The sequence below is a fragment of the Nematocida homosporus genome, assembly GCF_024244095.1.
Source record: "Nematocida homosporus strain JUm1504 chromosome Unknown 4444, whole genome shotgun sequence".
In the NCBI taxonomy this organism is placed as follows: domain Eukaryota; kingdom Fungi; phylum Microsporidia; genus Nematocida; species Nematocida homosporus.
Genome location: NW_026250688.1, coordinates 195,959 through 210,058, shown reverse-complemented (window position 1 = coordinate 210,058; position 14,100 = coordinate 195,959). Strand labels below are relative to the sequence as shown.

Here is a 14,100-nt window from a genome sequence, read left to right as displayed (position 1 = left end):
GGCCGATAAGTCTTTTATTAGTTGGTCTGCTTGGTGGCGCCTTACCTAAAGCTGGGGTTTGTTAGCAGAGTCTTGCTTAAGTTGTTGGGCATATCCCTGTGGAACAGTGGGAGTAGCTGTCGGACTTTCTTTAGATGAGTAGACTGGAACTTGAGCGTAGAACAATTGGGTGTGCCGAAGGAATTTAAGATTATTGGAACTAACCATAGTGATTTCGGGTTGACTATTTGGAATGGGAAAGATTGGACTGGTCGAGTTGGTCTTTAAGAGATCTTCAGCAGTGGCCACTAGGATGTTTTTCATGATCTTGACACTATTAGGCGGGCAAATCCCGGCTGCTGTTTCACCACTAAGCATAACACATGCTGCTCCTGTAGCCGTAGCAAAGCCAACATCGGTGATTTCCGCTCGAGTTGGCCGAAGGGATTGAGTCGTGCTTTCTAGCATTTGTGTGGCTACAATGAACGGTTTGTTTAACTCCCGACAGAGCTGGGAAATACTGCACTGAAGGGCAAAAAGCCGGCTGTACGGCACTTCTATCCCTAGATCACCTCGTGCAATCATAATCCCATCGGAAGCCTCGACTATCTCCTTTAAGTTCTTAATTCCTTCTTCACTTTCTATTTTGGCGATAATTTTGATTTGATCGGAATTAGCCAGTGCTCGAATCTCAGCCAAACATTCCTTCGTCCGTACAAACGAGGCAAAGATAAAATCAGCGCCATTATCAATCCCAAACTGAATGTCCTGTCGGTCTTTGTCAGTCAGGTTAGGCAAGGAAATATCAGTCCCAGGAATGTTCACTCCTTTACGTGACGATATCTCATAACTATTAGCCGCCCGAGTTACAATTTCCTGTTGCTCCGCATTAATTGACTCAATTACTAGCTCTAGCTTCCCATCATCGATAAAGATACTCTTTGCCGGCATAGCTGCTAAGTCCTTAAAGATACCCTGATGGTCAATGTAGAAAACCTCAGCTGTGCCACAATCCTGATACTTTGTCTCTGTACTAAGTCGTACGCAGCTGCCTTGCTGGATAGTAGCCTTTCCACTCACAAACATACCCGTTCTGATCTCTGGACCTTTTGTATCAACGGCTACGGCTAGAGTAGCATACTGCGGGTCATTCCGAATTCGATTTAAGATAGCAAAAATACGCTGATGATAGTCCAAATCACCATGACTAAAGTTTACACGCGCAATATCCATCCCCTGAGTAACTAGCTCCTTAATAGTTTCTTCACTATCACTTTTAGGTCCTAAAGTACAGATAATCTTAGTAGGAGTCGCCTTTAAACAAGCCATTCTGCAAATTTGTTTTTGGGATGCCACTTCATGCAATGTTTAGATCGTTAACCAATAAGAGAATTCGTGTGACTCTTAAAAACAACATTGTCTTATCGGGTATTCTTATAGATATTGATACATTTTCAAACATTAAGCTTTCTCAGTTAATTATCGAAGAGAATCCCGATACGATTTTTATTCCCTTTACTAATACTCAGAACATCTTCCTACGTGGATCGGCTATTCACCATATCTGGATCAAAGAACAAGATGTGCAAATGAACCAGTTAGAGGACTCAGTTCGCAAAACTCTTCTTTATCGCTCTTTAACAGCTACTGAATCGGAAAAGGATCCATAAATTGTTTTATCTTATAGTTTGTTATCTTATCTTATTTTGTGCGGTGTATGTAAAGATCTTAGGTTTATTTGGTCCAAACGATCTAATCATTGTCCCGGTTGCTCACTACTTGTTGTCCAATGCACGCATAGACTAGATACGCCAAAAAGAGCAATCACACCACCATGGATGACATTGATCCAGTATATGCGGCTGTTAATACGGTACCCTGCTGTGCGGTGTGTGGTTAATTTATGGGCTAGAGCATCCTCTTTCTTATCCCTGTCAAGACACAAAATACGGTAGCCTGTCATTGCAACGATAAGTAAGCCGATCAAAGAAGCAAAAAGCGTGTAATTCAAATAAGAATAAGTATCTATTCGAGAAATAATGGCCACAGTAACACAGTCGGCGATGAAACATTTGATGAACCGTCTGATATAATACCAAATAGCCTGCCACATAGGCCAAGAAAACCCTGCTTTGCGGTTCAACCGGTAACGAGCCAAGTAAGCCTTGATGCCCCAGACTATGATTAGTATATTAAGGATTAAAAGTGGTATCAAAATGCCCAAAGCCAACAGCAACCCCCATATCGTGTTCTCTATCAAGGGAAATGTGCGGTTCAATGCTCTTTTAAACATATCGTTAGAGAATTCAAGAACCAGGTAGTTAAAAACAGTTGCTAGTCTTAATGGCAAAGCCTGTCTAAGTTTCCAGTCTTGTATATTGCTGATTTTAACGTACTCTTCCATTGGCGAGTCACTAATAGTGTAGATAGGGTTATTGTTCGTGTAGTAATGGTATCTAGGATAATATTCTGTTTCTATTAGGACAACCACATCTGGGATTATGCGTATGTTCTCTCTTGGCCTGGCAATATCCAATAAACTAGAAGGTTGTTCTTCGGTTGAAGAATTATCTATATCTTTATGTAATTTGTTCATTTTTGTTAGAAATTAGGCTATATTTATAATTTCACCACAAACCATCAATCTAAGAAATCAATAATTGTTACTGTAGTGCTGTCATACGACCACTACTCATTTCTCACAACGATCAACCTGATCACTGGCAAGCTACTCACTAGAAGCCATCTATTAATATTACTAGTTCCCGTAACTTTAATAGAATCAGGGGCTTATAACCAAATTGGTTTTGCATATCTACGATCTACATTTCGATATGACGTCATCCTCTCACTCAGAGCCACATTTATCTAATAAAAGGTACCGGTGTTCGTATCAAGGAATGTCTTTAATGGAGTATGTATTGGTCAATGGATGTTATCCATCCCATGGGCATTACAACTTACTACTATGGTACTCGTACCAGTCTCTATCTGAAAGCAACTTAACTACAACAGCAATCAGTTTTACAATTTATTAGCATAGCTTTAAGCGTAGAGATAGGTAGTGATGTTTTTGAATTTAATATCACAACTCCAAACCATAAATATCACCCAAATTCCCAAAGTATCCCAAAAGAACGTGCCACAATGAAACCATAAGTTATAAAGTCCAACCCACTACAAGTTCAACTGAATAAACCCTCCTCCACTTCGTTTACAAATGGTCTTTATCCATACTACTAGAATGATTGATTAGATTTCTGGTCATGATTACTATACTAGAAGTAAGTTAAGTTAAGTTAGTATTGTGGTGGGTTGGGTTGTGTTATGTTGTGTTATGTTATGTTACTCTTATCCTTTTTATCTTATCTTGAGTTAAGTTAAGTTGAGTTAAGTTAATGTTATGTTATGTTAATCTTATCTTAAGTTAATCTTATCTTATCTTACTTTACTTTACTTTATCTTTACTTTATCTTTACTTTACTTTACCTTAAGTTAATACTAACCCAAGTTAACTTATTATGTGTCTTACATTCCTTGAATAAAATGAAACCAAAGCTAGTAATTTGGAAAATAGGTTGGAGTTTACTTTTGTTTATTTAACTTGACTTGTTGAATGTCTCTTCACTACTTATCACCAATTAATACTAAACTGATCCTAATTAACATCATTTGGCTGGCACTTGGGGTATAGCACAACATACTCTATACTCTACTCAATAGCATGGACTTATTTATGACCGGGGAATCGCTGGGGACTGTCAGGTGGGAGATTAGTCATACCATGGAACATTTCTTTGAGATTGACCTTTGTATGTACAGAAGGGCCGAAGATCTTGGTGGCTTGGTTTTCGTCTTGTAAGAGGATTCTTCTGGGCAGAGAAGGACTGTCAACCCACTTTTGCTTGGAGAATTTAGGATCACGGCCTTCTTCATCACTTGACTCCATTACTGGTGAGAATTCTTTATGCTCAATAGGTCTTTGTTTGATAGGAGTTAGAATCAAATTGGGCGGAGTTGGTGCTACGTTAGGTTGAGTTGAGTTGAGTGGAGTTGGTTTAGGCTGGGGTGGATTGGGTTGTACTGGGGCGGCTTTGGCCTTAAGACTTTTAAGTAGAAGGTTTAGCTCGGCACTCTTCTCCTTTAGTTCGGCCGGTTTAAGTCCAGCAAAGGACTGATTAGGCCGGTCGATCTTCTTGTTAATAGGTTTAGTTGTATTAGTAGTTGTACTAGTTGTACTAGTTGCAGTTGTACTTGTACTGGTCGGTATAGTTGGGTTCTGCTTGGGAATGGAGTTAATTAGGGGAGCAGCAGTAGGTTTAGTTGGTGGCCTAGTTTGAATAGTAGGAGTAGGAGATGGTTCAGTCGCCTCTTCTAGATACGGAGCAAGTCGGTGCATAACTTTATCTAGATCTTCCTTAGGTGGAAGTATTCTTTCAAAGCTACGCTGAGTACGTGTATCTGATTCAAGTTTACTCTCTTCAATGGGCTGGCAGACGGATAGATGGCTACTCTTACTTGTTTTATCCAGTTCATGGACTGTACCGGTAGAGTCTTTTTCATTCCGTTGAGTTGTAGTTGATTCTTTAGTATCCGGTCTAACAAGTGACTTCTGCGGCGTAACTAAAGGAGGCTCAGTAGCCGAAGAGGAAGAATTACTAAGTGTTTGGGCACTACTCAAAGTTTGGGTCATATTAATAGTCTGAAGAGGGTTTGGGTTAGAGAGGTGGCTAAGAGTAGGAGTAGGTTCTGGTAAAGGTAAAGATAAAGGTATTACTGGTGTCTCAGTTGTAACTAAGTTTAAGGCAGTATTAGTCTGTAGTGTATCCAGTTGAGTTGAGGTAGTAGTTAGTATGGGGTTAATTTGAGTATCTGTTTGATGTATTGGTGTATTACCAGGCAAGTTACTATCAGTAATTGGTTCTAAGATCAAAGACTTATTAGAACTCACAATCAAACTAGTTTCACCATTTATCTGCATCTGATAATTCCGCAACTGAGCTTCAAAAGCTGCTACTAAAGAGATTGGCTTTGCATTCTCAACTTTATCTTTCTCTTTCTCTTTCTCTTCCACTACTATCTTCTTCTTTTCTCTATCTAATCTTTCTCTATCCAATTGCTTCCTTTCTTTCTCAGCTTGTCTTTGTTTCTCTTTTGCTATCTTCTGATTCTGATTCTGAGTATCCTTCTCTTTCTTCTTCTTCTCTTTCTCTTTCATTATCTTCTCCTTTACTTCTTCCTTCAGCAGTTTCACTTCTCTAGCTTCCTTTACCTTCTTCTCACTACCTACTAACTCCTTATCTACTAACTTCTTATCTACTAACTTCTTATCTACCTTAACCCGCTTCTTCTCCTCTTCTCCTTCTTCCTTGTCCTTCCTACCACCTACTTTACTTACTTCATTACTAACATTACCACTTACACTTACACCACTTAAACCAGTACTAACATTACTAGTACCACTTACTTTACCACTACCTACTTCACTACCACCCAAACCAACATTACTAGTACCACCACTTACTTCACCCAAACCAGTACTAACACTACTTACACCACCCAAACCAACACCACCCAAACCAACTTCATTTAAACTAACTTTAGCCTTCACTCTACCTACTCTAATAGCCTTACTAGTCTTATTTAATACACCTTTCTTCTCTTCACTATTATCACACTTAAATGATACTTCCTTTGTCCTAATCACTCCTTCACTCTCGACTGAATCCGGACTGAATTCCCAACCATTGTTACGACTTAAAGTATCTTTTGCCTTTTCTTCCCCAAAACTAGCCCATTTCACTCCATCTAAACCTTCAGTACCTAACTTCCTAATAAACTCTTCCTTCTCCCGCTCCATAAACACTCGCCAATCACCTATAAACTGGTCAAATAACCCAATACTTATCTCAATCTTCTTCTGCATCTTCAAATTTTAATTAGGCGGCGTTAAATATGTTTTATTTTCAGCAATATCTAATGAAAATAGGTAAAGGTGGTGTAGAAGCTAGACATGGAATCGAGCGTAAGATTGCCGGTGCTATTTTAGTGATTTCAATTAGTATATTTTGGTCTATCTTTTTTTCCCCGATTATTTGTTCTATTCTATTTGTCTCAACAATTAGACGAAATGTAGATAAAATGGTAATTGAGAAGTTGGTTTTTGGCGAGAAGGGAATTGAGTTGGGATTTAAGTTTGCTGATTTAGTTTGTCCTTTTAACATTCAATGTACTAATTTAGAGGTTGGATTTGCTGCTTCTCGTAATGAAATGCCATTTGCTTATCTAACGGCTGCTAAGATTCTCAGTACGCAAAGGGATGGATTTCATGTTGAGGGTGAGTTTTTGTATCGCTTGCCTTCTGAATCAGTAGTTGTTCCTCCTGAGTTTTGGATGAAGGTAGAGAATCATGTTTTACTTACTATTAAAGGTAACCTTTGTTTTCGCTTGTGGAGTAGGTTTCCGGGTTTGGCTATTCCGATTGTCTTGTTGAATACTCCGGGTGTTTACTTGGGTAATCAGCCGCCGCATCCTGAGAAGTTAATTGAAACTCTCGGGAATGCCGGGCAGATGGTTAAGAAAGTCAGGAAAAGAGAACTACCCGTGCAAATCCTTGATTACGTCATGGAAGATACGGATACACAATTAAGTATGCATGGGCATTTCTTGTACCGGAAGAAGATGAACTACTTGACCTTGAATATGCCACGAGTTGAAGGTCAGATGTATATTGGCGAGGTCGGTTGTGTATCCTGGGTAATGGAGGCGCATCAGATTGAGAAAGGATCTATTCAAGGGGCGGTTGGCTTTGCCATGGCGGTAGATAGGGCGGGTGTGGATGTAATTAGATCGGGGATGCAGCAGTACTTGCGGAAGGAGTTAGTTACAGTTAGAGTAGGTGATTTAGTTGTATTAGGGGCACATAGTTTAGCAGAACAGTTTGTAGCTCGGTGCTTAGTTGAGATTGCGGCGACAATTAAAGTCTTCTTCCTTTCTTCGGGTCGGCACAGTTCGCGGCGGTCGAATGAACCTTTGGTGGAAGTTCAGTTTTTATCGGTAGATACGGCGGGAATGATCGGTCGGGTTTTGTTTAATGATGCTATTTTTCCGATTGCTGGACTGACTAAAGCAATGAATGCGGGTCGGGCGCCTAGTTTATCTTTTGGATTCCTACTTAATGGTAAGCGTTTAGGACATTTCCGTTCAGTTCATAATTTTGGGCATAAGGAAGGGAATAAGTTAGTCCTTGATGGTGTCCTGACTTTTCATACGGGATTGAGTGCCATTGAATCTTTACTGGTGGCTCGAGGTCCGCCGGAATTTAAAGGTCCTATTTGGAGTGCTTCTTTGCAGATTGTAGAAACACCTTCAGTACTTAGTCGGTTATTTAGAGGGTTTGGCACGCACTGGCGGAATCGTAAAGGTCTTTGTGTGGGGTATGAGTGGCAGCCGAAGAAGAAAGAGCGAAGGAGGGAAAAACTGCCTAAGTTTAGAGGGCATTACAAAGTCCAGATGAACTTAAGACCAGAAGCATTGGAGACAAGAGAAGTGCGACCGGCTACTGCTGCTAATTACTTCCAGATGTATGCGAGTGATAGTCGGGCTTTAGGTCAAGTTACAGTTGATTTTGGGAAGAAGATGGAAGTGAATGAGAATTATGTCCGGTTTAAGTGGGAGCCAACTACTTTTGGTCTATCAATTAGTCGTTTACCTTTATTTGTTACCCTTAATCGGGCATCCATTGATATTCTTGTTGGTCCGCGTAATTCGGAATGGGGGATGCGGTCTAATATTCCTCCTAAGTGTGTAGTAGGGATTGGGTATAAGGAAATAAGTGCGCCATCGGTTGGTTTGACTTTCTTTGCTGTGTTTACTGATGTAGAACGGCCCTATCGTTTAGCTCAGCCGATTGACTTACAAGTAAGTATGCAGAAGGTTACTCGGGCTATTCAGTTGGCGGAACAGAACCAAAGTCCGGGAGAAGTTCTTCTGGAGAATGAATCACTTGTATCTAAACCGAGTAGTACTATTCCATCCGAATCAACTAGTCAGTCTTCTTCTTCTATGCCGGGAGTAGTTGATCGGTCTATTAATGCCCTGATTCGTAACTCGGTCTTTAAGATGAAGTCGACTAATACTGAGAATATCATTCATGGTCTTTTCCATCTTGATGCTTCTTACCAACTGCCTAGTCTGGAACATGTCTCTACTTTTACTATTGCTATTAATGTTCCTGCTATCTATATGGCCGTACTAGAAGAGGGTAAACCAGCTCCTGGGGCAGTAGTGGCTAAATTATGCATTGAACCGTGCACGATTGAGTACTCGGCATCGACCACGCGTCATCGGGGCTTTTCTATCTCTCCGGCTAAAGTGGAAGGTAGTGATCGAACTCGACCGAAGACTCAAGATATTGATATTAACTTTATGGCTAAAGAGACCCTTTTCACTAGTAAGGGGTACATCTTTGAAGGTCAAACTGGCCGGTTCTTCCCGTATAACAGAGCTATGCTATCGGTGTTAAAGGTGGCTAAAGAGTCGATTTTGTCTAGTTCTAGTCCGGCTAAGCCTAAAGTTGAGAAGGCTAAGATAGATCATGCTTTTGATAAGAGTATTAACATTACAACGGCCGTAGAGACTCATCAGGACTCGATTTTTATCGATTCAACTCTAGCTTATGGTACAGCTCCTACTTCAACTAGTACTTCGGCTGGATGCACCGATGGTATTCTAACTCTACCGGCGGCTGCCTTTACTATTAGACGGATTCAAGATCGGTTTCCTTTACTTGTTCTACAGTGTGCGGGTGTTAAGATTGATATTGTTCATAATCCTTTTTCCGTTTGGGCTAGCTTATCTTGTGAGATAACTAATGCGCTTTTGACCCATTTAGCTAAGAAGGAAACAGGACTACTACTTATTCATGAAGTGACTATTGCAGGGATTGTTACTTCTCCTAATGAGATTATCTTCCATCATAAGACCTTGGAATTACTTGATTACTTCGGGAGTAAAACCTCATCTAGTAGTAGTAGTAGTGAAGGCGGGTCTTTCCTGAACAATTTATCTTGTACCTTATTGAGTGTTGATGCCCGGGCCTTGAATAAATCGACTAGGCCGCGATCTGGATGGCAGGAGACAGTGATTGAGGACATTCATATTTATAACCAAATCCATAAACCTTCTAGTGGTCATAAGACACCTAAGAAGAGTACTACCCACCATGAGTTTTCTAGTGCCGTTATTCGGAATGTTTTTGCTGCTCCCCATCTGTCTCCTACGGCCGTAAGAGAGGGCGAACTAGCCGTTAAAGGTTTCACTCTTCAAGATGCCGTGGAAACCCGGATTAATCTTGAATTATGTGGTGGAGTTATCAGTAGTCTTCAGAACGTTATCTTTACTTTGCAAAAGCGTTTACTAGGTAGTAAGAAGCGAGAAATATCGCTATCTCTTAATATTAAGTCCATTCCAATTCTTAAAGTACTCCAAAGACCGCGAGGTCCAGATAGTGAAGCAGTTGATTTAGCCCCGCCGGGTTTCCTCTTTCTTTCTCTACCGCAGGCCTCCTATACTATTGAAGGCGTCTTTCCGGCCACACTTAAAACCCCAGCCCCGGCTTTAAAACTAACTCTTGCGCTTATCTCACCCCACGAACTCAAAATCACTAAACAAACACTATACAGCCCGGTTGAGCTATCTCCTCTGTTTCAACTGCTGGCCTTCCTGCGCTCGTCTTCAAAGAAGAATGCGAGTGATAAGCCTCGTGAACTCCGCACTAATCTCCAACGGCTTTTCCAAGATAAACTCATGCTCTCCCTGGAAAATCAAGGGCCTTTAGTAACTAACGCGTCTGGAATAGAAACTTTCGGGTCCAGAACAGTCTCAGGGTACGTAGCCCAGAAATGCGCCCGGTTTTGCCGAATACTAGCTCCAGATATGCTAGTGCCTAAGAAAGTCTTCCAATTGCAACGGGCTCTTAATCGTATCTGCTGTTTTGGTATTCGACGGGCCTTACCAGGTGCCCAGTACTTTGAGCATCCTAAAGACTTGCGTGTTATTTACTTGGAAGCCCCGCCTACCTTTACCTTTACTAACCATGCCCAGCTAATGCTGACTGCTGAACTTAGCGGTATTCCCGTGCTAGTTCTTCCCTTCCCTATGGCTAAACTGCCTGGGGATCCTTGGGTTTTGATTGGCATCTATATTAACGGCCAAGCCATGCGCAAGTACTTAGACAAACACAGCCAGACACCACTTTCTTTGTGTTTAACCATAGACAACGTCAAAACAGTTGTCCTAGAACTTACCGATACATTTATGACCGATTCAATTGTCTCTGGCACACATCTCTCCTGGATTGCTTCCTTTTCACTATCCCGTATAGCTCCAACCTGGAAAGGCGCTCTTTCTTGGATTTCGCAGTATATCTGTGCTGTGCTTCTTCCTATTCAGGATCCGCGTGTTCCAGAAGACCTGCGGCTTTACAACGACAGTTTAGCCGCTATTAACCGTGTACATCATATCTACCGTGCTCTTTCGCAATAAATCATATCTAATTAAACTGGTAAGTTAAAGTTAAAGTTAAGGTTAAAGTTGAATGGAGTGGAGTGGAGTGGGTTGGATTGGATTGATATTAGTATTAGTATTGGGTTAAATGTGAACGTATTTAATATTGGTGCTATGAGATATTCGGATGATCAAGAGACTTTTATTTCGTGGGTAGATCGTTTTGGTTTCGATTGTGCCTTTTAAAAGCGTAATCAGAACCAAGGCTATCTAGCGGGGTGGTTGTTGTTCTCCTTTTGCTGGATTTAGGCTGAGTTGGTGGTTGCTTGTCAGTATGAGGCTGGTCCGGCGAGAATAGTTGAGAGGCCTTAGGTATGGCGATAAGAGGGTCTTTACAATGAGATATGACAAAATCTCGGACTTGATCTAAAGTTATTTTGTTGAGAAGATCGGTGAACGTTCTCTTATAGTCGAATCTTCGCCAAAAGTCGTTGCAAAGGAAGTGTAAGGGTTTATCTTCGAATATACTGTTACTCCGGTTGGTATTGGTGAATTGACGCTGTACTTTCTCTTTGAGGTCTTTGAACTGTGCTGGGGTGAGACGGTTAAACAAACAGGTTAAGTAGTTGTGATAGGCTGTAATTGCATTCGAAAACTCCGCCAGGCTGTATCGGCCTTTGAGCTTAAAAGTTAGAATAATGGTGTCGTCAAAGAAGATAAGATTACCCTCCATGTTTTTGAAAATCTGGCTATCTAAGTTCAGGTTAGAGTGTTCCGAATTCGGACCTGCTGGTTCATTAGGTGATGGTTGGGGCTTACGAGCATCTAGCCAATCTTGGACTTTTTTGGCAATGGTCTGGTTAGTGAGGTTGATTGGTGACGCTTGCAGAAACAATAAATAGTAGGCCAGCATGTGATAGTTAGTTACGCCTAATTTGGACATAGGATCAATATGGAAGTACCCAACAAGACCCGAAACCTCTGTTGACTCTAATGGTTCAGACGCACTTGCGATGTGGTTGCTAATTAGCTTGTACCTAGTGTGCGGCTCGGGGGTAATGGACCGTTTGACTAGATCAATTACTGATGTGAGATCATCAATTAGTGCGTCGTCAACTCTTATATTGATTAGAGCTGTATAAACGATCGGAGTAACAAAGGAAGTCGTTTTCTCTCTAATGTAGTCGCAACATTGGACAGATGAATATAGAGGAAACCGCCAAACAGATGGGAACAGGTATTTTGTCCCAGTTGATGCCCGTCGGTAGAATTCTTTCTTAAAGAATTCGAATGCCCTAAGCATAGCCTTAGACACCTTGGTGATGGTGTGGCGGTAGGTTTTATAGAATAAGAAGAACTGCTGGAGTACCTGGATGACTTCAGCACTTGGTCCACGGGCAACAACAACGATACGTCCATCCTCACAAACCTCAGCCTCGAGAAGAGTATCTACCTTCTTGACGGTATTCATGTGATTAACTTTCGCTTCTTCTAATACTGTTAATACGTGAGCGACGTGCCAAACATAGGTTTTAATGTCAACAAGGTAGTCTTTGGTAACGAGCACAACAGTAGCTGTTGAATAGCTTTTGGGTCGAGGGCTCTTGAACAAGTATGCCTCAAGGCCTGGCTCTTCGTAATGGGTTACAAAGACGCCATCAGGTTTGACTTGTGAAACTTTACTTTCGAGAGCGATGCCTGGGTTTGTGATGTGATTGGGCTCTTGGGAGGCGTTAACGGCACATGAGGTGCTATCTTGTGGTTGAAAGATAGTGTTGCCATAGGAAGGGCCGGACTGCTGATCAGCTAAAGTAGCATTTTGGGCTTGGCCCAATCGGGTAATGGGATCGATATGGTGTATGTGATCTTTGATTTGGTTGGTTTGGGTAGTGGCTTCTGGTATCACTATACAGGTTGGGACTGTGACAGGGCATTGGATTGGCAATTGGCTCTGGTGTGCATGGGTGAGGTCTCCACTAATCTGCCAATTCTCTCGTTGCATTGCGCTTTCAAGTAGGTTGTTTAGGTTGTAAATCTCATTGAGGTGTGGGGTGGGCGCCGAGATGAACCTAATGATGTCAGTGGACTCAACAAAGAACATGTGGACTGAGAGTAGATTGGCAAGAGAATGTAATAGTATGCCCATATCTGTTGTTGATGAACAACATAGGATCTCTTCAGAGTGCTGAGATTGAGTTGGGTTTGTGCGCTTATAATGCTCCTTGATGGCTAGAAAGAAACTATCCACTAGATTCAATGCATCAGCAATCACGAAATTCTTATTGTGTATTTCTATGGTGATACGCATGCCCAGTGTTTTCTCCTGAGTGTTTATTGATACACGCTTGATTTGGGTGTTATCATTAAGGATGTTCTTTTGAAAACAATCGGCGTATATTTTGTTGTACCGGAAGAATAAATGGTATAAGTCGGAGAACAGATACATACTTTTGCTTCTGATATCACTGAGAAGTGGAATAAAAAGGGTAATTGTTGTGTGCTTGGGTGAAGTTGAGGACTTATTAGGCTGTATCCATAGTTGGGGTGGAGTATGTAAGCTTTCTGGAATGGTCTTGTCAAGTGGGGTCATGCAGGGATTTCTTTGTATGTCCTCTGAATGGCGATAGTTGAACAGAAAGTCCATTATTGTAAAGATTGGTTTCACAGGGGTAACAATTGCCAGCCGAATATTCGAGGGGCAAAACATGGCGTTCCATTCCTTAATGAGTTGATCCTTGGAAGGAAGAGGTTCTGATGAATTTTGTGGATGGTTTGGAAAGCATTCGTCTTTGATTTTGATTATTCTCTCTGCATTCGGTGGGGGTATAATAACTGATTTTAGGAGGTCGAAGGGGACCATGTGAAATATGCAACCTAAGAAAAACTCGATAATAACGAACTGATTGCCAGCTGTGATCTGATAGTTATTAGGTTGAGCTAGAGATTCTTGGTCCCAATAGCTATTATTTTCGGGAACTAGCTTATCTCTGAGAAGTGCTTCTAAAAGACAGTTGAGGTGCTTATCGCTAGTTGATGTAGTAGAATGGAGCTTCTTAATAGCAATGCTAATATGAATCCTTGGGCTATTTGGGTCGATCATGATAAAGTATGCAATGCCATTAGATGGACTGAAGGAATAATAATCACATGGAAAAACTTGTTGATTGTCAAAGCTCGTAGTTTGAGATGATGCCTTAAGAAAGCCTAGACTAAATAAAAGGAACACAATTAGATTGTTTGCTTTGCTCGTTAATTGCATATTCATAGATTGAGCCTAGGTCGAAAAATTCTACATAAGCAGTACTAGGAAGTTACCATAAAAGGAAATTGTCGGGCAATATAACCTAATTAACTTTGAGTTGGATTGGTGTTCAGTATACAATACTCTTTTCTAGTGAATACAAGTCTTTAAATTAGGTCAGTTGTATTGCCGTATGTTTCACAGGAGATACATACAAGTCAACATATCTTTATTCTTTATCAAGAATTCCAAGAGCAAGAATCAAATTGAATTCCGAGATTGGTAGAATACAACTTCAAACTATAAATACAGAAAGGATAATTAGTTTATGAAGATACTAACCTGGTGTTATAACACGCAATCTTAGGTGTTAT

At 41.0% G+C, this 14,100-nt stretch overlaps 6 protein-coding genes across 6 annotated transcripts; 2 read left to right on the top strand and 4 right to left on the bottom strand.

Annotated features, from left to right (window-relative positions):
• Positions 1-45: 45 nt before the first annotated feature.
• On the bottom strand, positions 46-1,308 carry NEHOM01_0291 (pyruvate kinase; the record flags this gene model as incomplete). Its single annotated transcript, XM_051489169.1, has 1 exon — positions 46-1,308. The coding sequence occupies one exon, from the start codon at positions 1,306-1,308 to the stop codon at positions 46-48; it is 1,263 nt and encodes a 420-aa protein (XP_051345129.1).
• Positions 1,309-1,328: 20 nt separating this feature from the next.
• On the top strand, positions 1,329-1,649 carry NEHOM01_0290 (U6 snRNA-associated Sm-like protein LSm2; the record flags this gene model as incomplete). Its single annotated transcript, XM_051489168.1, has 1 exon — positions 1,329-1,649. One exon carries the CDS (start codon positions 1,329-1,331, stop codon positions 1,647-1,649), a length of 321 nt encoding a protein of 106 aa, XP_051345128.1.
• An 86-nt stretch (positions 1,650-1,735) lies between these two features.
• Positions 1,736-2,575, bottom strand: NEHOM01_0289 (uncharacterized protein; the record flags this gene model as incomplete). The annotated part of the gene is made up of 1 exon (XM_051489167.1): positions 1,736-2,575. One exon carries the CDS (start codon positions 2,573-2,575, stop codon positions 1,736-1,738), a length of 840 nt encoding a protein of 279 aa, XP_051345127.1.
• Positions 2,576-3,709: 1,134 nt separating this feature from the next.
• On the bottom strand, positions 3,710-5,905 carry NEHOM01_0288 (uncharacterized protein; the record flags this gene model as incomplete). The annotated part of the gene is made up of 1 exon (XM_051489166.1): positions 3,710-5,905. The coding sequence occupies one exon, from the start codon at positions 5,903-5,905 to the stop codon at positions 3,710-3,712; it is 2,196 nt and encodes a 731-aa protein (XP_051345126.1).
• Positions 5,906-5,958: 53 nt separating this feature from the next.
• On the top strand, positions 5,959-10,524 carry NEHOM01_0287 (uncharacterized protein; the record flags this gene model as incomplete). The annotated part of the gene is made up of 1 exon (XM_051489165.1): positions 5,959-10,524. The coding sequence occupies one exon, from the start codon at positions 5,959-5,961 to the stop codon at positions 10,522-10,524; it is 4,566 nt and encodes a 1,521-aa protein (XP_051345125.1).
• Positions 10,525-10,687: 163 nt separating this feature from the next.
• On the bottom strand, positions 10,688-13,750 carry NEHOM01_0286 (uncharacterized protein; the record flags this gene model as incomplete). The annotated part of the gene is made up of 1 exon (XM_051489164.1): positions 10,688-13,750. One exon carries the CDS (start codon positions 13,748-13,750, stop codon positions 10,688-10,690), a length of 3,063 nt encoding a protein of 1,020 aa, XP_051345124.1.
• Positions 13,751-14,100: the final 350 nt, after the last annotated feature.